Raw genomic sequence first — 25,131 nt, 5'->3', positions numbered from 1 at the left:
CCTTGACACGGGAGCCTTTACTGGGCTTCAAATGAAGTTTGTTAAATGGAAGAAAAAGCTAAGCAAGGAAATGTAGGTAAACTGGTAGGGATGCATTATCTGCTGGTGCTGGCTGAAGGATTACATGTTCGTTGTTTGTTCACACAGTTCTTGCCTCCAGCTAAGAGCCAAAGAATAGTGATTATGCAATTTTACAGTCAGTTGACAGCAATGCCTCCTACCTGTCGCCTGCCGAGTTCTATGCTTCTTTCAAGCTCCATTTTGGCAGCTACCAGTTCTTGTTGATGGTTGTGCCTTAGCTGGTCAATTGCTGCTGCATGTTGATGATTCAGCTCTGAGCGCAAGGAAGCTAGTTACCATGAACAAAAAGAAAAGTTTACTTTGCAAATGTTTACATTAATTAACAATAACATTGCAGCTCCATATTGCTGCTGACCTAACACACAGTTTACAGCTGCTGAGCAACTGTTCTGTCTTTCTATTCCTGTTACTTTCTGAAACATTCTCCATCATGAAATTTGGTCACTTACTCCTTCCAAAAAAACTTAAGGGTAAGACTTTCAAAAGTGAACAGTTTGGGCTTACCTGTTAGAGCTTACACTGATTTTAAGAGGAACAACTAGGTCAACATTGAATGACTCTGAGATACATTACAGTGTTGTAACACACGCACACACATACATGCATATATGTGCGTGTGTATTTGTATGAGAAGGAATAATGGGTTTGGACCCACTTGCAAATTTGACAATAGTATACCTAACATAGCTTTTCCTTCATCCTCCAGCTCAAATCGTAGAGTCTGAAGTTCCTGTTCCATCTCCAATTTGAAACCTTCCATGGCTTGTTTATGTGTTTCTTTCAGCGCATGAAGTTCTTCTGAGTGCTTCTGTTGTAAACGTTCTTCTAATTCCTATGAAATCCAAATTGACACTATTTATTCTATACCAGCTTAGGGAATTTATAAAATATTAAACAATAAAAATTGGCAACAAAAAGCAGGCATTGGCATACTCTAGAAATTATTAAAAATGCACTAATACTGCTCATATCCTCTTCTCTCGTTAAGTTATCCTACTACTATATTTTTTCTTGTCAGTGGCTGATGGATATCAAGATTACCTGTGCACAAACATTCTGTTCTGCTCACATTTGTTAAAGTAAAAAAAACCCCAATCTATGGATATATTTACAACAGCAAGCTATGTGATATGGTGCAGATCCATAGACGGGTCTAGTGTGCACGCAACACGCATTTGGAGATTTTTGCTCCTCATTGACACCCATGTTTATTCCCTATTGAAGTGTATGAAGCATAATGTTCCTGGTGCCCATCTTCTAGTTTCATTTGAACACAAGGAATCTACCTTGTGTGCTCCAAGACCAGTCTATGATGTGAACCAAATACATTAAGTGGGGACAATGGGAAAATTGATTGCATAGGTACATTCTGGATCTGAACTTAAAAAAAAAAAACAAACCAAAAAACCCCTAACAACTTAAGGCACACGCCCTATTAAGTACCACACTGCCAAAATTTCAGTTTTAAAGCTGGTTTAGTCAAGGTTTTAAAAAAATATCTTGGGTGTGACATTGTTCTGGACATGAAAATTATCTTGCAAGTTGCAGAACATAGTTTATACAATTTTTAACATAATGAAAATATAAAATACATTACAAAAGGCATCAATTGACAAGAAATATCAGAAAACACATGCAAAATTAGGTAACTATCATGGAAAATACAGAGAAACCCATTCCAAATCAAAACTAGAATATAATGTTATGGATAACAATGTCAAACTACTGTAAAGAAACGTGTGTGTTGATAATTGTTTTACACATATATATACATATATATATGCGCATATATGGGTAAAGCATAAAGCAAGACATGAGACTGCCAGTATTAGAAATGTTTTTCAATATGTCTTAATCAGATTTAACTGGATAAAAACGTTACTATAAGACATGAGCTGAAAAGGAAATTTAGTAGTTATGCAGATACTTCACTAATTCAAACTGTGTACATAAACTGCTAAAATGGCAACGTTCTCTACGTAGTTCGGAATATCCATATGAACATGCCTTTTGTTCTTGCTCTTTTGTTTCTTCCATGTTTTGAAAGGCAAGGATATGGGCTTCCTGAAGTGACTTATGCCTTTGCTGATGCTCCTCTTCTAATTCCTGGATTTCCTGAGTCAGCCTCTGTCGCTCCTGACTGAACTGGGCTTGTAGCTGTTGCAAAGAGCTCTGTGATTGGGAAAGCTGCATCTCCAGGTTCTGCTTCAGTAAGGAGATCTAACCCACAACAGAACAGCAAATATCCATTAGTCATTAATGTAACATTAACTCTGAAAAAAAACTCTCAAAAGAAGAGAACACTTGAAATTTTAAAGCCAGAACTTTAACTAAAAGACAGACAAGCAATGTCATCCATTCACTGAATTTGTTGTTAATATTATCATCTCACGGATATAATAATTACACTTAAAGGGTTTTGTAAGGGTTATCACACCTGTCAGTTCATACTACAGCGCCACCTATAACACAATTTTTCATGGCTGAATTATCAAAATTTTTTTTTAGGTTTTGTGTAAGATCAATAAAAATGACACTATCAAGGTCTGAAATCAAACACTTGATTGTTAAAGTAACTGTTCTTCAGGGGAAGATCACATCAATTCTGTAAGGAAAATCCTGCAGCTCATAGGGGAGGATAGCCTGCGACATCTAGATTGATTCATTTTTGTATCTTTTCATATGATAGAGTCTTGTCTTACCAGTAGTTTTCCTCATTTAAAAAGAAATGGTAGCATACCATTCTACATCCCAAATAAAATGTTACACTTGATGGTTTTCCCACACCTGCTTTTTTTTTGTTAGCTCAGTAGTACTAGGAGAGTGATTTTTCTGGTTTTGAGATCTGAGATCTACGCAATCTGAGTCAGAAATACTAATTTTCTTAGAAACACCTGATTTTACAAACTATGCTTTTCACCCCACAAGCATTTTAATACATTAGAGTACACTGTACTGCTTGAAAAAGTCCCCTTTTCTTTTTAATAATAATATTATACTTTGCTGTTCTTATCAGATAGCATCTTTTCAGACTGAAAATACTAAACCTGTATTGCCTTCAGAGTCAAATACGAGAGAGATACCCTCCAATTCTGGAACCAACGTTTAACCAAAAGAGAATTTTGCTACAGTGACTCAAAGGAAGGAAAAATAAAATTGCCATGTGACAAAGAATTTGAATCGGTAAGGATACTTTTCAAGCTTCAGAGCATTACATAAAACTGAATTACAAATTAAAGTCTGATAGTGTCATTTGATTCAGCATATCTTAAAATTAATTATGACAAATTAATAACGACATTGCACATCAATTTATTGATTTATAGAACATTAAAACCAACCACTTAACAAAAAATTAATAGCAGCATACCAAAGAAGACTTGCAGCATGAATGTTATTGTCGAACATGTGGGTTTTTTTTTCAGAAGGGCACTGCTTAAGCAGATTTGAAAGAAAGAAGCTACACTTAAAGGAAAATTAGCAGTAATACAAAACAAGCAAATTAATTTGAATGAAATGAGCATGGCTCGTTGCATTTCAAATTCAGCAGGTCTTTGTGTCTGGGCATATATACTCTACCTTTGAAGTATACTGTATCAACAGTACCTCAGCTACCTTTGAAAGAGATTAGCTACAATTGAAGGAATATAGTGAAGGCCTATACTACATTCTGTAATCTGAACTATACATGTAAAATCTTTTACTAAGTACATTAAATGTAAATATCACATACAAATTGTACAGCGTCAGACCAAAGGTTTGTCTAATCTCCTGTTCTGCCTCCAGAAACGGCCAGCCCAGGTTATCAGGGAAAACAAGGCCAAGGCATAAATGTAGGAATCTTGACTCCAAAGTCTACCAGCATCCAGCAATCTTTCTTAAACTACTGGAACAAATTAATGGAAGAACTATTAATTAAATACAACCACTATCTGAATCCATAAAAGCTTTTAGCATCCCAAATACCCTGTGGCAAGTTCCATATAGACGTTCCAGTTTGCCATGATGACCTCTAATACTTGTAATGGAGTCAAAAGAAGTTCCCTTTTCATTTACTCTGTTCTACTGATGTTTCTGTAGATCTCCATCATTTCCCTTCTTACACCCTTTTTCATACTAAACAGTTTTGGCTTAATGAGTCACTCCTTGTATGAAAGCTATTTCATATCTGTCACCACACTTCTTCTTTTGCTCCTTTTCTACTATTTCTTTTTAAGATCAGGAGACCAAAACAGCATAAAGTATTTAAAATCAAAGCAAACTCTGGTTTTATGTAGTGGTTTATATGGTTTTACATGTTATGTTCTCTGTTTCTCTCCTATATTCCCTAAAGTTTTATGTGCTTTTTTGACTCCTCCTCAGCACTGAGGTGACGTTTTCATGGAATTGTAACTCATAGTCTCCAAACCTACTCTCTAGCTGCAACAGGTCAAGGTAAGGTTCATCATTTTACACAAGACGTTAGAATGTAGGTTTTTTTCCTTGTGTATCTCTTTGCATTTATCTACACTGAATTTCATCTGCCATTTTATTGCCAAGTCCCTTGTCTTTTTATAGCTATTCTATAATTCTTCAGACAGTCTTTGTCCTTCCCACCCTGAACAACATTTTATAAGCTGTGAACTTTCTCACCTTCCTTATTCATAAACAATCTGCGAAAGAAAAATATGTTGAACATCAGTGTAACTTCACTGATACTCTGCCTTCACTGTGGTAACACTGTGTTTAATACCTACCTTTCCACCAGTTATTTATCCATACAAAACCCTCCCTCTCGGATCAAGGAGTTCTAGTTTCCTTAGAAGCTCCAGAATTTCTCAGCCAATCTCTCTCAGCATACCACGGCCAGCGCTGCCATGCTGGTCAGACAAACCAATAACGCAACCACATGTTGTATTCTTTCTCTTCAACCCTAGAAACTCACTTCACTGGTGTGGTTAGTTTGTACTATGCAACTGCCAGCATGGCCAGCTCTAAATTTTCATCTATATTTCATCTGGTATTGCAATATGCTATTGTCTTGCTTCTCTAGAACAACAACAAAAAAATCTATCTTATCTAAACTCCCCTTTGATCTGCTCCCATCCCCATCTCCTCTAAGTCATCTCACATTCCCTGTTGGGTCCTTCTTTCTTTCCCCACCTTTCTGTAACCTCGTACCTATCTAGGTCCTTCTTTTCACCTGTAAGCCTTGCCTTTATTTCCTGTTTCTCTGCCAGACTACACCTAGCAAAAACCAGACCCTTTCTGGAAGTCTATTTTTCCTCCTGTGCTTTTAGGTAACTCTTACACTTCTTTAGATTACCTCTGCTCCTATTTAACCACCATCCATAAACTCTCAGCTTTGTTGGGTTTTTTTGTTTGCTTCCCCGAGACCACTACTGCAACTTGGCTCTAGCCCCTCTACCCCTTGTCTTCCATCCATCCCACACTCCAGTATATCTCCCTCGCCTCCTCCCCTCCTTTGCTCTTTTTCTTCTTAGCTCCATTTTTAGTATCATAGGAATGCACAGTTAGGATAGTCTTCAGACATTATTCAGCCCAATTCTTTGCACTAAGTGGGAACGCTATGCACAAATTACTGCTTAAAAATCTCATATAAAGGAGATCCCACAATTTTCACTCAGATCCTCTTCCTCCTCCTCTTCATGCCTGTGGCAGAAACACTGAGATACTGGCAGATGTTCTGCCACTCTTACTTGTCACTTTCACTATGTCTCTGTCCCTCAGGTTTCTCACCATTGCCCTGTCCCATTCAACATAGCCACCAGCAGGTACAATTCTAGGGGAAATCCTGCTCAGTCTTGCAGAATCTCAGGTAATTTAACCATCATACTCTAAAAAGACTTTCATGATAACATTCAAATGGAGTTGACCATGGTATCTTAGACCGATTTTTATTAAGATGACATGAAAAAAATGTATTTTTGGCTTGAAGTGAAATCTGTCTCTCACTTAAGTTCCTGCTCCAGATTCTGATAATTCTAGGTATATCATTTCTAAACACTTTTAGCATTGGCCAAAACAATTTTCTTTTTATTTCTTTCTTAGAAATGCAGAAATCATTTTAACTGAGATGACCAAGAGAGGTCTGACACCTGGCCAGGAAGCCACTTTAGAAGAGATCAGGAATACCCTTCTCAAGAGCAGTTCACACTTCCACCAGATTGCAGCGGCTGCAAAACCACAGCCTGAAATTAGTCAGTGTCTGGAGACGCCTATTTGCATCAATAGGCTATACAGAAAATGAAGGACAATGAGGATTAAATGATTCTAATAACCAAGGCAGATTAGTCCACCCTTCTGATAATAAGATGTGGGGGCTTTTTGTTGTTGAAAGTATATAAAATATTAAAAGTCTGACAGTTATTTTTAAAGAGCACAATTTTAAACATTATTTTGATTATTCAGTATGTATACTGATATCCTTAAGAACATGTTTCTGAAAACATTAGTGCCTCCCTTTGCATGTCTTTAGAGCATTGGTTCTATATTCCTATATTGAGGATTCAAAAGAAAACAGCTCTAAACACTGTTTTCTGCACTTTCAATACTTTTATCCAAGGTTTTCAGCACATTAAAAACATTGGTAAGAATTTTAAAAATAAAAAATAGAAAGAAAGAATATTTTGGTTACAATTATGACTTGCACTGCAAAACTGCAAATTATAATACAGCATCGATCTCATGCTTTGGAGAAAGCTCTGCAATACACATTTGCACTGCCCACAAGCTTGCTTGCTTTAACAATGACATAAAAATGCTGCTTATATTATGACCATGTATGTAGTGTTTGATGTCCAGTGATATACACATTTACACAGATGAATGGATGCATACAAGTACACAAGCTTTTGATAAGTAGCGGCAAACGTTCTCCCCTCAAATACATATTCTATTTCATAGGCTAAAGCTCTAAAGCAGTACTACAGGATATGCAGATTTATTAGTGCAAACATGCCCTGTTTACAAGCTGTAAGTGCAAATCACTTACATTGCTGATAGATTTATGCAAAGCTTCACCGAGACAGTGCCGCTATGAAGAAAAGATCACAGGAATAAAGGGAAACATTCAGAAATCAACTAAGTAAAAGAAAAAGGGATAAGGAAGGGAGAGTAGAACATAGAACATTAATTATAATTTGATCAGGGAAAAATAAGTTGAAAACTATCTGGACGAAAATATGAGTGTGTTGCTTTGTCTCATTATACAAACTACTGAACACCGAACAATGCATTTTCCTGTGTTATGTTTTGAACATACAGGATAGCATTATCTCTTCCACATAATGTTACTATATACTCATATACTACGCAGCTGAACACTTTTAAAATTACCCAACAGTTTTCTCCTTTATGGCAAATAATTTTGGGAAGAAATCATTAAACACACCAATTTGCATTACTATTAGAAAAGGTGTTACATAAGGACTTAACCAACACTCAACTGTGTCTTTGAAATATCACAAGCATATTAAACACATAATATTAAAGATCAAATTTCACTGCTAAAGGGCTGAAAATAAGCTTAGCCTGTAATGAAGACATATTTAAATATTTCTTTTCTTAAAATTCAGAATGAGATGGGTAAGACTCTTCCTGAAAGTCTCCAGCAAAAGATGATTTAATTTACCACTTATACTAGTGTTGATTACTAATGAAAAGCAAAAAATAAACATATTGCCAAGTACGTTCTATACAAAATGTTAGTAATCATACAAATCATATACATCATTCATATATACATGTCTATATGCATATATATATGTAAATGCTGTAGATAGGCGCGCACACACACACACGCACACAATAGTGTCATCAGAAATGAAGTGAGAGCAATTTCAAATCCAGCATGACTCATTTCCCCTTTTGGCACAGGTCAGTCAGGAAGATGGCTTTCTCCAGGAGATCGTGGGTATTTTGACACCAGCTGGGAAGCCCATAGTTGGGAACTTTTAGATAATACTTTGCCAAAATACAAAAAGAAGAAATAATTATTCATTCTCCTTAATCTACAAAAAGGCACAACATAAAAATACATTATTATGGAATATCAAAAATTATCTTATTAAAATTGTAATAGAATTACAAGGAACAAGTATCTATGCAAGGGTGTAACACTAGGAGGCATCATACTCCAACAGACAAGACAACAGACTAACATCTAACAGCTCCAATTTCAACACCACGTTTTGACAGTGTCAATCTGAACAAATCCACCTATTTTTTCTGTGCTTCCCTTCTATCTGTCTGGTTTGTTTAGAGGGGAAGCTGTTAAGAGCAGAAATTAATCTCTTGCTAAATAAATGTTCACTTTCTAGAATGTTTGGGACTTAATTTTGACAGACACATCTAAGGTAGTACAACTAAGAAATATTTAGATTCTACACCTAAAGCAGAAAGGTTAGTAATGTTCTACATTGAAAAGAAAATCCAAGTAAAAACACTTTTGGGAAGCTATATTCTGATGTCCACCCTATTAAAAAGGCCATTTGAGAAAGTGAGAGTTGCTCCCTGCCGTTTGCAAATTTCTTTCACCAAGAAAGCAACTAGTCTTGCTTTGCTGTCACACTGATCTTATAACCAAAAGTACTAAGATAAGCTAACCATCTTAACACATGTGATTTCACCAAATTTAAAAGTTTTCCAGAGAACTGGAATTAAAATGAACCTTTGGTGAAGGTTCTGCACTAGAACTCTCCAGTTAAGTTCAGCAGTTAGATTTGTCACAGATTTCTTAGGCTACCTCACTCAAAGCAATCTTTCTGCAATGCATGTTTCCTGATTGTGAAATGAGAACAGTAATTATCTTGTACAAAAAAATTAACTACTAAACACACAGTTCTTATTGGCAAAAAGATAACCACGGAGCCCCCCAAAAAGTTATTTTTTAATAAAGTGGAACTTACATATCTGACATTCCTATGTGTTCTAAAGACACACAGCAATATTGAATGTACAGTAAATACAGCTTACTGATTTTTAACAAAACTTGAAATACACAAGTACTTTATAAATCTGGACGTCTAAGTATTGTATCACTATTCAAAAATGTTTAATTATAGGACACCTAGTTAAACATCAGTCCTGGAAAAAAGACTGGAAATGATTTAAGAGTCAGTCAAGAAATCTTCAAGAGTGAAAATAAGATGATTTTCAGTCAATGTAACAATGGAATAAAGTCCTGCTAAAGAAAACCTGATTTCTTGCTTTGACAACACTACAAACTCGGGCAATAATTGCTGAAGTGCAGAAATAATACTTAAAAGGACTTTTTAACAGTATTCAACTTATTATCACAAGATATTTTGATCAAAATGTCTTCTTATATAATATTACTGAAGGATATTTCACAATATTAAAACCAACTTTATCTCAAAAACAGCTAATGATGAATCATCACTAAAATCTAACAGGTATTCACTAGGATTAACACTAAACATGACCACAATTTATTATTTTCATCCTTTATTAGGTAGGAAATAATTTTCATAAAATACATACAAGATAGAATAGTAAATTAGAATTATATAGGCTAGTCAATTGGTATGGGGGCTGATTCCAGCAAAATGTGTAGCAATAAAATCAGACGCAGCTCCATATGGAAAAGTATGCAGGACACATTCTAAACAGACAACTCCAGAATAAGTCTGGTTGAAATATCATTAAGAAATTCCATAAGAATTCAAAACACCTTCATGACTACTTCCACATCAAAGCCCATGATCTGGGAAAAAAATGATGAGAACTGGAAAGAATGCAGGCATAGTTATTACTCTCTGTATTTCTGCGATGGGGCGAGGTGATGAGGAAAAATGGGTTTAACTATCACACTACTTCTACATGTTGGAATTCAAGATTATTGGTTTGTGATACTATTGTGGTATGAGAAACCCTTGCTCAATTCTGTTTGAAATCAGGCTTCACGGATATAGGAAGTACAAATTAATTAATTTGTTTCTTGACGTATAGGAACTTCTGAAAACATCTTTATTTGGTATGCATGTATTAACTATCCTGCTTTTACTTGATATTGCTGTCTCATTTTTCAGGAGAAGCATTGTCTTCTCCACCCTCAGCATATGCACAGCTAAGCCTCGATGTAACCAAGAGAACTTCCTCATGACCCAGAGGAACAGCAAAGAGGTTGCTGCATCTTTAGAACCCACTGATCATCACAGGCTACTCAGCAGGACCAAAAGACCTTGCATGCAATACATGGGGAAAGATTTGTATTCCCACTTCTATTTCAACATCTCCTAGAAGAGCTGAGTTTTCAATTCAGTTGGGCCAATTTGCATTGTAGTAAAGCATAGATGGAGAGATTTGAAACTATTCAAGCTTTGGGTTTGCTTACTGTAATGAACAGTTGCTCATGCTCCCATTACAACAACTGTCAGAAGGGCCATACTTGGTGATCAAATGGTGCCATTTTCCTCAAGAAGGAAATTTACTGCACCACTGACACTTTCACATTTTCATTCAGTTGCATTGTTTCCTGCAGGACACTAACTGATTGGATGCATGAAAGTTCTCTCATTTCATTGTTTCTCTTGGTTAAAAATTATTTTCAACTGGATTACAGAGGCTTGAACCTGAATTTCAGCATCAGTCTTCACATCACCCAAAGATTGGCTATGTAACACTTTTTCTCATTGATATTTCAATGTCAAATTGTGTCAAGATCTGACTTTGGTTTTCAAAATACTGCTGGCAAAGAGGAATTCTTGTGTAATAGCCGAGACCCTAACTGGGGAAGGTCCAGCTTCATCTGTTGTATCAAAGCAGATCTAGATTGCTACACAGTCTTTGCCTCGTTTTAAGAATGACCTCCAACAGACATTGCTAACCTTTCTGAAGAAAACCTATGTGCATCCATCAAATGTTAGTAAAAGAAACTAGTTTCTGAGATGCCTGCTGAAGAGACCTTTGGCATAAGTCCATTTTATCCAGCTAGTAACAGCAACAACCCCAAAACCCTCCCTCAAGATATGTCTTTCGTTTGAAGAGAAAGACTGATTTGTCAGCAAGATGTACTGTCTCTGGCTGCACAGTGCTTATGCAACAGATGAGACTGCAGAGATTTGGAAAGCAGCTGTTTCCCACTACAATGTTTTGTACTTGGCTTGAGGCTTGTGACATGCTAGGAATGAAAGGGCTGCAAAGTTTGCCTTCTCTGAGTGATAAGAAAAAGGAACATTTAAAGCCTCTTCCCTCTCTCAAAATCCAACAGTTTTCTATTGAGGAAAACAGAATAGTTATACATTTCAGAGTGCCTTACATACATCTCTGGGATCCAGTTGGTCCTAATTTCCTCCTGTTTTTGAAGCAACCCTGAGTGACGGTGCTGTGTCCAGGCTATCACAAGGTGGGGTACTTACCTGTTGCTTTAAAGAGATGGAGCTCTTCTCTTTTCTAATTGTGGGAGTCTATCAAACTGCTATGTGAAATGTCTAGGTATTTTGACATATTTTTACCTGTTTGGATTTCGAATTATATGCTTTTAATCTGATGAACTGCAGGTTCAATGGTCAGGGAAAAAAGAGGATCCTTTGAATTTCCTGATAATTTTTCAAGTTTTTGGAATAGTACTAGAGCTTCATTTCATTTTACTTATTTGTCATAATGCTGTCAGGATTTTAAAGATTATATATGCATCTTGGCTAATCCTTCCTGGAGCAGAGGTATCTGTCAAGACATGTCCTTAATCTAGAATTTTATTCATCTACTGAATCTCAACCAAATTTTGCCCCACCTAATAAGTTACCTCTCATTCCTCCCAGGATCCAGTTTTAATTGGTTTTAAACCTATGCAAAGGCTACTTGAGCAACTCTCTTCCAGAGGCTAAGAGCAATGTTTTAAAACTAGATTCTTGCCAGAGTCTTTATCTTACATTTATGGGAAAAACATATACAGATATAGGATTACATTTTTGTTTGGGGAATGGTATTACTCTTGGATTTGACTTTGATTTCTATTTACCAGTTTTGGAAGTGTAAACAACTCTAAATATCAAATTAAACTCTTTTCTGACTCATGCATCATTATTTACATATTGTACTAAGAATTTAATGTTTTCATCCATTGACAGTAAGAATTAAAAGCCTTTCAGTGTCCTCCAGATTTACTAACTCAAACACTGCCAAACAAAACCTGGTAATATTAAACTCCGATTAGAAGTTTATGATCAGAAAGACAAGTTTCTTTGGATATGAAGATACCAAATTTCAAACATCAGCCTAGATATATTTTAAAATTTAATTAAACACAACACCATGAGAGGAAAAAATTAAGAAGAAACCAGAAGAGAAATGAAAAAAAGTCCAGTAACACATTTATTCTTTATCAGAGCAATAAAGCTAACATTAGTTAGTATTCCTAGTGTATCCCAGGGAAAATACATGGAAAACTCTGATTTATTCTGTTGCTTTTGTTTGTCTGTCTCGCCAAGTAGCTCTTAATTGTAAATGGTCTTTAATGAATTTCCTCTGTTACATTCAGAATCTTTTAAACAAAGAGTACAATAATGAAGACAGCGCAGTATGGGCTGAATGAGCTCACTGTAACTAAAAGCTCAGAAAAGAGACAGTACAGCTGAATGTTGGGCACCTGTTTTCTTGTTCAAGCTTCAGACAAAACTACAATGACCAATGTGGATAGCACAAATGCACCAACTAATCTGCATGATCACATCTCTGCATAAAACAGGGAGCCCAGAACAAGGGGGATTCCTTACTGAGAAGTACAGACAGTCAAGAAACAGGGGGAAGCACCCTCAACAGATGGCCCTCTGAGGGCTGCAGTGACTCTGGCTTACGTGATTATTCACATGCTCCTGTAGAATCATTTTTGACTTGCTTAAAGCATAGGTTTCCTACTTGGAATACAGGAGTACTGATTCTTCTAGATCAGTGGTGAGTGGCAGGATGTATACAGACACTGGATTTAGGCAGAAACTCCCAAAGCTCCCATGGTTCTTTGTAAGGCCTGCAGGAGTAGCGGCATAGTCCCATTAAGACCACAGTTTTGAGAGCTGTAGTCACTTCTGAAAGTTTCCAAGAGCTGCAGGAAGTGGAGCTCCTTTGGAAAACCAAAAAATATCTACAGATGAAAGAGGTGGCATAAAACCCTTCCCAGAACTGCATTCCAAGTGCCCTCTGTTCTTTGCTCCCTCTTTGGTATGATTTTTCTTTTTTTTTCTTTTGGATTTCTAGGCGTTTTTCAAATCTTGCCCAAAATCCCTTACCATCCACTAGATGTCATGGTAGCCTTACTAGTATCACTGAACACAAAAATGACCAAAGAGAATTAGGGGGGAGTTACTTGCAATTTACCTCCTCTCAGTTTCTGACAGACAAATCTTTAGACAGTGTGTTCAGAATAGTACCAAGCGCAAGGAAGCAGAGTAAAATGATTCTGTGCTGAAAGTTAATTTCTCTTCTTTCAGGAAACTCATATATGGTATGTGCAGGTTATTTCTTGCAGAAATTTCCAGCATCCATGTGACAGCAAATCTTCTAAAGCAAGGATTACCCAGGCTGTGGAACGGGCCAGTAATCCTTGTGGTGGGGAAAGGAAGTGGTATTTCCCGATTCTTCTAACGATGATGCACATCATCTCTGTGACAGGCAACTCCATGCAGGCATATGAAGACTAATGAGTAAAGAGAAAGAGTAATGACTGCCCTCTGGTAGAAGCCTGGTCAACAGCCACTTGCAGATGTGCACAGGAGGTCTGTGACTTTCCTGCCACACTTCAGAAACAACAGTACACTCAATGGCCAGGGTTTTAACATCAAGTTTGAAATTTCCTGAAAACTACAATTTGAATAATGTCTGCAGCAGGAGGAAATATTTACTTCTTTATGTAAATCAAAGTTTCTCATATTTGCTTCGACAGTTGAAAAAGGAACACACCATCATAGAAACAAACTCTGAATAGGAAACTTGTACAATTTTTTCAAAAAAGGAGAGAATCTTTGCAGCAGAAAAAACAAACAACAGCTACCAGAATGTATGCAGTATACTTTTGTCCATTCTTACTGTACTACTACTATTTTCATTAATAGAAGATAGTATCTTTACCTGCAAAAAGTTGACAAAGTCAGAAAAAAGAAAGTCACACTGATGCTTGGTCACATAATAATATGAATCTACATAGGAATGGAAAAAACGCTGACAAAAACATTTATTTTACTGGTACACGTTTTACTGAGAAGCAAGAAAGATGGGAGAACTAATATTTGCTCAAATATGAAAAAGCCCATCCACAATCAGAATACTTGATTCAGTGTACAGAAAGAAACATTTCTCACAAGAAGAAATAGATAAGAATACAGATCTCAACCTGTACGTTTCAGTGCCCAGAACTGAAAGCTGCACAACACAGAGAGGCAGAAAAGAGAACGTGCTAATGCTTTATAAAAAGGAAAATTCCTGCTATTTTGTCCATGGCTGAAGCCTTCTCAGCAGTAAAAACGTTTTTAAGAAAAAGCATTAAAAGCCCATTACACAGCTAAGAGAAATGGAAAAGAGCTAGCACATCTGAATTCACTACATATTTCATGAAGAAACTCTCACTTGGATTGATGTACTTAGTACAATTTACAGGAAAAAAAAAAGAAAAGCACTTTCTCTTTATGTCTTCTAGAACCATTTCTCCTAGCAGAGATAAGAGCTACACACCTGGTCTCTAGACATTGATCTAGTTAACCTACCAACCACATTTAACTATGGATGGTAGGTGATGCTTTGCAACCAGTAAGAATGTGTTTAAGCACTTAATCAACTGAATAGAATTTTCTCTCAAGAGAATTGTTTTACTCATAACAAAGCTATACCACAAGAATAACAGTAATCCTACATGCATTCTATAAGGGACCACTTCGCATTATGGTATAAAGGCAAAACTATTACCTTGCTTTATGCAAGAGCTAGATCTCACCTATCAAATGCATAACAATTAGTAGAAGGCAGAAATTTGTAGATTAGTACAGCATAATTGGAAAAAACCCTCCAGCTTAGTACACATTATGGGCATAATTTTTTTTGATTGAACTTTTTTTTGTTTTCTTTTTTAAAAATTGTTGCCATTTATAGCTGTGTCTCTTCATCCAGTTTTTCTGGCACCAGTCAGCAGCATTCCAAGATGGGCATACTCTATGTTGTATTTTTCTACAGTTTAAGTAACTATACTGTGTCACTTCTTTCCATTCATTTAAACCTGCTTTTTCAACACTTTATTTACATTACCATTCCTATACTCCAATTAGGTGCTACTCTTCTTTGTAGCTTGTTTTTAAATCAAATCTGAGATGTATCAATACATGTTAGAAAATTCTATACCCATATTGATGAGCTTTACATTTCTTAATTCAATCTTTCTGAACAGCATTTATACAACTAAATGGTAAAGCTCTAGACACTTTCCGAACATATAAAGCATATGTAGATGACATTTTCTGTTAAGTTAGGAGTTTACAAATTATTTAGCAGAGACCTTGGTCTTGTATTATTTTGATAAACCACAGTATGGTACTGTTAGTATAGACTAGACCAATGCCCAGGTGTAAAAATTCAAATTGCAGGAGTCAGATCTCTGATCTCTTCCTAATTTTTACACAGACTTCATGCCTTTCAAATGGGTTTTAAGGGGATATTCCCACTAACAAGACTAGGGCTGGGTGTACAAATTCACAATTTTACAGCCCTACTGCAGTATCTCAGGCTGTTCTAGTTCAGTGTAGCTGAAAGACGACAGATAGGAACAGATATCCTTTTAATGGATGGAAATTTGAATTCTTCCCAATGCTGTGAACCTTTCTATTTTTTTTTTTTAAATTGCTGGCTTGTATCAGAAAAAGCATGGCCAGCAGGAGTAGAGAAGTGATCGTCCCCTTTTACTCAGCACTGGTGAGGCTGCACCTCAAACACCGTGTGCAGTTTTGGGCCTCTCACTACAGAAAAGACACTGAGGTGCTGGAGCGTATCCAGAGAAGGGCAACGAAGCTGGTGAAGGGTCTGGAGAACAGGTCTTATGAGGAGCGGCTGAGGGAACTGGGGCTGTTTAGCCTGGAGAAGAAGAGGCTGAGGGGAGACCTTATCGCTCTCTACAGCTACCTGAAAGGAGGTTGTAGCAAGGTGAGTGTTGGTCTCTTCTCCCAGGTAACAAGAGACAGGACAAGAGGAAATGGCCTCAAGTTGCACCAGGGGAGGTTTAGATCGGACATTAGGAAAAATTGCTTCAAGCACTAGAACAGGCTGCCCAGGGAAGTGGTTGAATCACCATCCCTGGAGGTATTTAAAAGACGTATAGATGTCACACTTAAGTATGTGGTGTTGTATTAGGTTAGGGGTTAGATTTGATCTTAAATGTCTTTTCCAACCTAATCAATTCTATGATTCTCTATATATATGTAACAGAAGGAGAAGCTCACTTTTGTCACTGTCTCTAGTCTGTTTAAAGTAGACTGTGGTCTTGAACCCTCTGGGTTCAAGAGTTTTGTGCATTTACAGATTGCCAAGCACAGCTAGGCTTACTGCAGTAGTCACTGTAGTGTCAAAGCGGGCCCAATGCAGTTTCCACTCAGAATAGCATCATTCTGGAGTAACACAACCAAAGTGTATGGTAATCTTTGCATTATGAAACACATACCAAAAGTCTTCCACCCTCTTCTATAATGAAAATACTATCTGATTTTCTTCTGTGATGAAATGACCAGATCTGTGGATGATGTTTGTGACCTCCACTTCAGCAAGACTTTTAACATCCTTGTATCTCACTGTATCACAATTCAGACGGGTGGGCTACCAGATAGATGAGAACTGGCTAGATTATGAGGCTGAAAGGGTAGCAGTTAATGGTTCCCTCTATCTGAGAGCTTGCTGTAAGTAGCATTCCTAAGGAGTCTGTTCGAGGACCTATTCATTTTAGTACACTATCAATGATCAGGAGGAGACAGACAGTACCCTCATGGAGTTTGTGGATGACACCAAACTGGGAGGAGTACAGGGTGGAGCATGGTACAGTGGAGGGGACAATACATTGAAAGGTAGGGCTGCCATCCAGAGGGACCTATATAGGTTGTAGCTACGGGCAGATAGGAACCTCACAAAATTCAACAAGGACAAATGTAAATTCCTTTACATAGGATGGACTAAACACCTGCACTGGTTTATACTGGCTTACAGATCTGCTGGGCTGCAGCAACAACCAGTAGCTTGAGGGAAGGGATCGGTCCTTTGACTTGGCACTTGTGCATCACCTGGAGGGCACATTCCGTTGTCTCCTCCAGCTCATTCAGCTTTGGTCTATCCAGTACAAGACAAACATTGATAAACATGCTCAGTGCAGAGCTACCACCAAGATGGATGGGACTGGAACATATGTCCTTCTGAGGGAACTAGGTTTGTTCAATCTAAAGAAGAGAAGGTTTTGTGGGACTTAATAGCTTTCCAGTACCTACGAGATGGTTACAGAGAAAGTGGGCCCAGCCTCGTTGCAGTGGTGCACAATAGGACAACGAGACACAATGATCATAAACTGAAACAGTGGAGGTTCTGTCTAAATATAAACAAAAAACTCACTACGAGGATAATTAAGCACTAGAAGAGATTATTCAAAGAGGCAGTGGAACCTGTATCCTTGGAGGTTATTCAAGACCTGACTGGACAAAGCCCTACGCAACCTGGTTCAAATTCAGTGTGACTGATTTGAGCAGGAGGTTGCACTAGATGACCTCCTGAGGTCTCTTCCAACTTAAGTAAGTCTATGATTCAGGTCAGCACAACTCTTAGAGGGTACCCTTTGTGTACTGCAATCAGGAGGAATATACTACAAACCCATTTCTCTAAGAGTTAAGTCACAGATCTTGTACTCTGTGTTCTGGAATTCTCTCTCCTCCAGGTGTAATGGACAAAATACAGATTCTTACAGAGGGAAAGCTTTTTGATCTTTATGAAATACCTATCCAATTCAAACACTGCTATGGAAAAGCAACAGTTGTATAAAAAAAAAAAAAGGAAGACTCCCAGTGTTTAGTTTCTTATTAGTCCTCTGAACACACATGCTGTTATGAAATGGTGCAGCTCTTTGGTACAGCTGTAATGTAGGAATACAAAAGGAATGAAGGAAAAAGAATCCAACCATTTTGCATATGTCTGCAAATTCTCTAGTAAAATTCTCCTTATTACAGTTAGCTTTCTGACTCCAAAATTTCTTCCATATGTAAGAAAAAATTGCTCACTTGCAACATACTAGTTTTGTACTCTGAAACTGTAGATGAGATTTGTTATGGTAATTTTAAAAGGTAGAGATAAGCGAAGTATTTTAAAAGTAAGTTAAAACTACAGAAAATTTAACATACACCTTTCAAATTGTACTTTCCTAGAGAAAATGCTATTTATAGGTACCAGTAAAGAGAGTAATGAAGCTTGGGTAAAGACAGTAAGTGAAACATAAAATCAAATGAGTCCAAGTTTTATTACATTCATGTTTTAAAAAGTAATAGACCAAGAATTTTGAAAACCTCCAGCTTTTATGAGCCTAAGCTACAGGATTTTACAAATTCCCCTGTCAGCAAAACAAATTGTTTTATGTTCTTATAAGAAGCTGTATAATCAAGTGCATGTTCAATTATTAGACTTCTCAAATTAGACAGCAAATTAAAAGCCATCCTACAATAACACCCTGAAATCACACTTAATGAGTTCCAAAATCTGTTTCTCTTGGTTTAAGATGTATTTGTTCATTATCGGCTATTCTTTCAAACTGTAGTCAATAAAATCAGTTCCACAGCATTTATGGTTTGGAAAAAGTACAAAGCATGTATTTTCTGTGAATTATCTAACATAACTGAGTTTAGGAATACAAGTTGCAATTAAAAAACCTCAGTATTTATAAAAAATTATCCCAAAGTAATGTTCAAAATCACTTAAGAGAAGACATAGCTGTAATAAACCTGTCAAGAAACTGAGGGACATTTTGACTTTTCAGCAACTTGTACAGTGTTGTTATTGTAAAGATAAGGGATAACTTCAAGCCTAAACAATTAGCACTGGTAAATATTTACAAGAGAATAGGTGAGCAGACAGAATAAAAAAAAAAAAAAAATCTTATGGGGAAGGTGAGACTGTCAACATTACTCCACCTCTCCCCCCCAAAAAAACTGTAAAAAGTTTTATTCACATTTAGTGTAAAGGAGGACATTCATATAGTTTTAAGACAACTTTATGTATTACTTAAAAAGTTCAATAATGATTACATTAAAAAAACCATTCTGCTAACAAATTTCATCTCAAAGACAGATGTCACAACCAATTTCGTGTAGCTAATTGGTAATAAACCACCAGCAACTAAATTGCAATGGCCTTTCAATTCTCAAAGAAAACACGGTTACCTGGTCTAAAAGATCTTCAACTTTTTTTTGCCACCCATCCCTTGCTGCATTTTTTTCACGTTCTTTCAGCTGCAACAGCTGAGTCATGGCTGCCTTCTTATCCTCTTCATGCTGCAGCCTCAGCTCTTCACGAAGCTTATTACATTCCTGTCTAAAAGCAAAGGTCAAATAACTAAAATGCAGCAGACCTTGTGCAAGAAGCGAAAAAGAATTAAGAACTCAGTAATAACTTGAAAAGCTTAGACAATAACAGAAATCTTTGCTTTACATTTCATTTGCTACTACATTTGCATGTAATACATACTTCATTTCTTATTATAGAATAAAAAAAAAAAAAATTACTACTTGCCGAAGATTTTCTGTCCATTTTATTTCCAAGTCACGAGCCATTCTGTCAACTTTGAACTTTTCCTCTTCTCTCATGGCAGCAATCATTGCCTCATGCTGTTGTCTCTCCTGGTCTAGTTCTCCCTGCAAATACAAACTTCACAATAGAGACTGATCAGCAGCAAAAAAAGTATTTCAAACCTTAAACAAGTGTATTTATAATAAAAACATCAGTTACAACTGGCTCATAAAAACTGAACTAGAACTTTCAGTGTGTAATTCCTAATTACACACAATTAACGCCTGTGCACCTGCTGATATTTCTTACTTGTGCAACAAGAACTCTGCATTCCTATAAAAAAACAATTTGCCAATAAGTCATTTGGGAAGCAATCTTTTCAAATACCGTTACACTGAATCAGAGAATAATTTATGTTGGAAAGAACCTCTAAAGGTCATCAATTCCTGTTCACTGCAGGACTAACTTCAGAATTAGAGCAGGTTGTTTAGGCTCTTGTGAAGCATGTTTTGGATTTTTTTTTTTTTTTAAAGCAGCAAATATTCAGTATTTGAATTTCAAATCTTGACCTATCTGGATTTGATACAAAGTTCATCTATCTTCTTTCAGTTTCCTGACTAGACAAACCTGGTAGAAACAGGGTTTTCACAGTCTGACCACAGGAAAAAAAAAAAATAATAAAAAAAAATATCTTTAAAATTCCTATCCGTTTCTATTCAAATTTTACCATAGTAGAATAGCTTTAGGTACTACCTAGAAATCATACTTACACGAATGTTTTTCAGCAGCGCCTGCTTCGTTCATGAGAAGCAAACACAGCCATCTAAATTGAATTAAGACTTCTTTAAGTGAGAATTTTTCTGTAGGACTTTTTCATTTATATGTTTTTAAATCTGTTAAGATAAATGTTATTGCCAGTAACCTGCTATATATGCATATTTAAATGTTATAATAGGTGAAAAGAGAAGAATGCAGTAGTTCATGTGGACACACATAGAAATTATAAAAAAAATAGAGGAAGTTATAAACTGTAAAACAGAGCCCATCTAATGACCATAGGTGAAAGAAATAAAAAAAAAAATTCCCAATATCCTGTTTCAGGCTGGTTTTGTTCAGAAAATAACACCAGTCTGAAAACAGATTCAGGGATTATTTTATTTTTTTTTCCAATACTTGCTGCTCTACTTCAAATTTTGCTGTGATCTTATAAGTGTATGTTGTTTACTGAAAAAAGAAAAGGGAAAGGTTATACTTAGTATTAAAGTCAATGAGCTACTGACAGAATAACTGACAGTTCCAGTTCCTTCTAAGTCAGCTAAACTGGCAATTTTTGTGCTTAGACAAATTAATTGCCTCAATTGTATAAAGTGGTCACATTTTCTGGATGATACAGTCTGCTATCTTTCAATGTATCATAGCATATATCTTTAAACTATTCTCAAGCATCTTCTGAAATTCTGAATTTGAGCCTGAAATGAAGACTGTGGCCATTATTTGAGGAAAATATGGTATGTATGCATAAAAAATAAATTAAAAAGCTTTCAATGAACTCTAGAGCTAGTAAACTCTAGATCTTGTTTTGCACCAACACATGAAACTGTCTGGAATAGATAGCACTGGTGTAACACACGTCATTTTTACATTTTCATGAAATTCTGTTAAGCCTCTGAAAAATCCAACTCTGGATATAGTTTGTATGGACATACTTTGGCAGCTACAATTTATATTAACCACAGAAAGATGTGCTTGCAGCAATACCCATTAAATACTGAAAGTATTCTGAAACCAAACCCAAAACCAAACCCATCCTAGTTTTCCAAGTTTTTTCCCCCTCTCTGCTTGAAATAAAAAGAAATCTCTCTTTTATTGAAGAAGCTTCATATGGCTTCAGTACACTACAATACTACTTGCTGTTTTACAAACAAGACCAAAATCACTGTGACTGTACTTTGCATAATTTATTCTTCAATATTATGGTTACCTCAACACTATACAATGAATCTGTGGTCTCTCGCAGTCTTGCCCTAGTTAATTCTAGTTCTTTCTGGAGTATTTCCTGAGTTTCTTGAAGAGTGGAGATATGTCCTTCTGCAGTACCAAGGCCTTGTTCACTTTTTCGTACAAGGTCTTGCAGACGACACACCTATGACATAAAAAAAGAAGCTGTAATTTTCATAATTACTACTAATTGCAGCCAGGTCATCCTGGTTTCATTTTCTTCCAGTGTTTTCTAAATTCCAACCTAGACAAAATTTTATTTGTATAGCCTGTTCTCCTTTGACAACTCTTAATGTTTCTGTATTAAAAATCAAATTCCTGTAATAGTATAATAAACAAAGATTCAATGAAAAGATTTTTGCAAGTAAAAAAATTATCCAACCTATGTTTGAAGTGTTTTGTAAGGAAAGAGTTTACATGAAATTTCTGAAATTACCAGTAACTTTACTGTGAGAAAGCATACTTTATGCAATTTAAGCTAATGAAACCACTACTTCAAAATATATAAACTAATCCGATGGATAAATTAACTTATGCTAGTGTATATGTTTCTCTGTTTTCCAACTGCTACCTGTCCATAAATTAGCCTGTTTAAAGCTCAATTAATATCTGTAGAGTGTAAGGTGATCATTTCCTTAATGGCTAGGTAACAATACACTTTTTTCCTGCCTGTTTGTGCTTCACCTCCCCATCTGTAAAATGATGATGCTATACATCTTTGCTTCAATTAAAACTATTAGATATTGAACATTGTTCACCAGCTATAGGAAAGGAAAGACTTTTTAAATATGTAGGCTGGAAAAACAATAATGGGAGGCAGGCGGGACCAAAGAACAGCAGCTAACAGGAACTGAAGTTATTACAGAAGTAGCAATCTATGCCATTGCCTTTGTACGTTCAGATAAATTCATTCACAACGGGAAAAGTGTCCCAAGAAAAGGCTACCCTTTGATTTGCAGGCATGAACAAACTCTTCCTGTTTGTTAGCATATTTATAGGCAAATACTGCTTATAACATACACAGGCGCACACACACACACCCTTCCCAGAACTCTCTCCCTCTGTATGCAGCCCGTGAAGTGCTTAAAGAGAGGGACTCCTCCATTCCTCTCAGCCAGGAATCCCAAGTTTCTTTGGCATGACAGATCTCAGAGAAAACAACTAAAGTAATCTTGAGCACATGTGGGTGTGCTCCTTCACATTATATACAAACAACTAGTAATTCCCTGCAAAGCGCTACTGCTTAAAGGAGAATCTCTGCATGAAAAGCTGCCCCTAAAACTGTATTGATAGCCTCGAAGTGCACCACTGTCTGTGTATCCTGGTAGTAGCACACCACTTGCACGAAGTGTGAACAGCAGTCCTGTAGATCTAAAGGATACGGAAACATGCAGGAATGCCACTCACAGGGCTTAGGTCTATTCTACTGACGACAAAGCCGTGCTGGAGGCTGTTTAAAACCGTCCTTAGTAATATAACCGGAAATCCTTTGCACGGAGATTGCCAGTCATCAGACTATTCTGTCAGGTGACACAAAGAGTCAGTGAAAGGAAGCAAATGGATAGAGCAAACACCCAGCCTCACCCTGAGATACATGTGAGAAAGTTAGTATCATGACTTAACCCGCACTCTCAAAAAAAAAAAAAAATCTCTGGCAAGTATTTAAGATTACACTGTTCTTAAACAGCTTGTGCTAGGAGCAAGCCTAATGAGGCTTGAATCTTCCTCATCCTTTAGCTAAGATAATTGCTATCAAAGAGCCTGTCAAAAAGAAATAAGGATGGCTTAGGTTCAAAACCAGCTTTCTCAGCAGGGAGCTAGAACTAAGTAACATCCACAGAAAGTAATAAATATATGCCTACCGTTAAATTACATCTATAACAAACAAAAAAGGAAGCAGCAGTAGAAACGCAAGAGCTAAGCTGAAGATGTGCCAGACATTTCACAGGAAAGCTTCTTCCAGGTCAGTGAAGACACTGAGAAACTCTTAGATACCTATTGACAACTGACAAGAGGAAACTGTGGTTGCAAGTGAAGCACTTGACTCATGTGCTTCAGAAAAAATACAGTAATAAACCAAACCATATCGCCTCGGTACTACATGAAGTGGATTTACAGACCACGCCGAATTTATTGCCTGTACACTTCCTCTCATTCTTTCAATATGCAAAATACATTGTATTATATTCATCCTGGCATCAGAATGCATATAAGTTCAATTACTAAATAGCAGCTGGCCCTAATTCCTTATTTTAGTTTATATTAAGAGCTATCTATTCCTTAGCTATGGCTCTGTTTCCTTAATTCAGTGTGCTGATGAATTTTCCAAGCCTGAACTTGATAGCAATTAGATAATCAAAACTCATTCTTAAAACATTTGAAGCGATTTCCTTCAAAGGAACAAGTTTATTAGTCATGAACCCAAGAGAAACTGAACAGTAACTAAATTAAAACCTAGTGCTGAATGAGAATAGAACATCAATAATGCTCTTCTCAGACCTAATCCAGCCATAAGGAAAGTTAACATACAACAGAGAAGTTAAAGCTAAAAAGAAATAACAATCCTTTCTGTAATTTTGAAAGGGAAAATAAACCCGTATATGATTTTGTTAACATACATAACAAATGCAATGCATTTTCATTAATTTGAGAATGTAGGTGAGCATACTGTTAAGAAAGTAAGAGCAGTTCCAGCTTCAATTTATACCTTCTCCAGGGTCTGAATTACCAGCAAAGGCTCTCACAACTAGCAGAAAGAAGTACAGTCTCCTGTTTAACAGGTACTCACAACTGACTGATAGCAGTGCTGCTGAGCTATAAAGGTAGTAGGTTCAGCTACCTCGGTAGTATGTTCCTTCTGGAGTGTACATACATACACCCAGTAGGTACTACTCTGAAAGTATATATTAATGTATTGAATATATTAACACACAATTTCAGTATATATACTTTAATACATCATAATTTAATACATTAATATGAACATTAACACAGCAGTGGACTCAATAATATAAATATATATTATTTTAGCACATAAGAATATACTTTAATATAACACTGATAATAACAACAACAATAATAATAATAAATCAATATATACTTTCAGAAGGGCAATCTTTCCCATTTATTAAAAACAAGCAGTTTTGTTCTAAAGCGAGTTTAACACCTGCACAAATTGCAAGCCACCAGAATTAGACAAACGCCTGCCATCTCCAGAACTTGTACGGTACAGAAAACAGTAATGAATAGCACTGCTGCAAAAAAGTACTTAAATTCGTGCTTAAGTCTGTCTTAAAGCACACACTGAAA

The 25,131-nt window shown here is 36.4% G+C and overlaps 1 protein-coding gene across 4 annotated transcripts in view; it reads right to left on the bottom strand.

Annotated features, from left to right (window-relative positions):
* FAM184A (family with sequence similarity 184 member A) overlaps nucleotides 1-25,131 on the bottom strand; it is a 78,036-nt gene that overhangs the window by 12,145 nt on the left and 40,760 nt on the right. For 3 of the 4 annotated variants that reach the window (XM_009948515.2, XM_009948513.2, XM_009948514.1), the window contains 6 exons: nucleotides 21,806-21,967; nucleotides 19,824-19,949; nucleotides 19,479-19,625; nucleotides 2,089-2,301; nucleotides 760-913; nucleotides 222-349 (listed from right to left, as the gene is read on the bottom strand). In XM_009948515.2, the coding sequence (XP_009946817.2) occupies nucleotides 222-349; nucleotides 760-913; nucleotides 2,089-2,301; nucleotides 19,479-19,625; nucleotides 19,824-19,949; nucleotides 21,806-21,967 (930 nt within the window). Of the gene's footprint in view, nucleotides 1-221; nucleotides 350-759; nucleotides 914-2,088; nucleotides 2,302-7,075; nucleotides 7,118-19,478; nucleotides 19,626-19,823; nucleotides 19,950-21,805; nucleotides 21,968-25,131 lie in introns of all 4 variants that reach the window. The other variant, XM_086461263.1, reaches the window with a different exon arrangement.

Source organism: Leptosomus discolor, chromosome 2, assembly GCF_034619465.1.
Source record: "Leptosomus discolor isolate bLepDis1 chromosome 2, bLepDis1.hap2, whole genome shotgun sequence".
NCBI lineage: Eukaryota > Metazoa > Chordata > Aves > Leptosomiformes > Leptosomidae > Leptosomus > Leptosomus discolor.
This window is presented reverse-complemented; position numbering and strand designations above follow the sequence as displayed.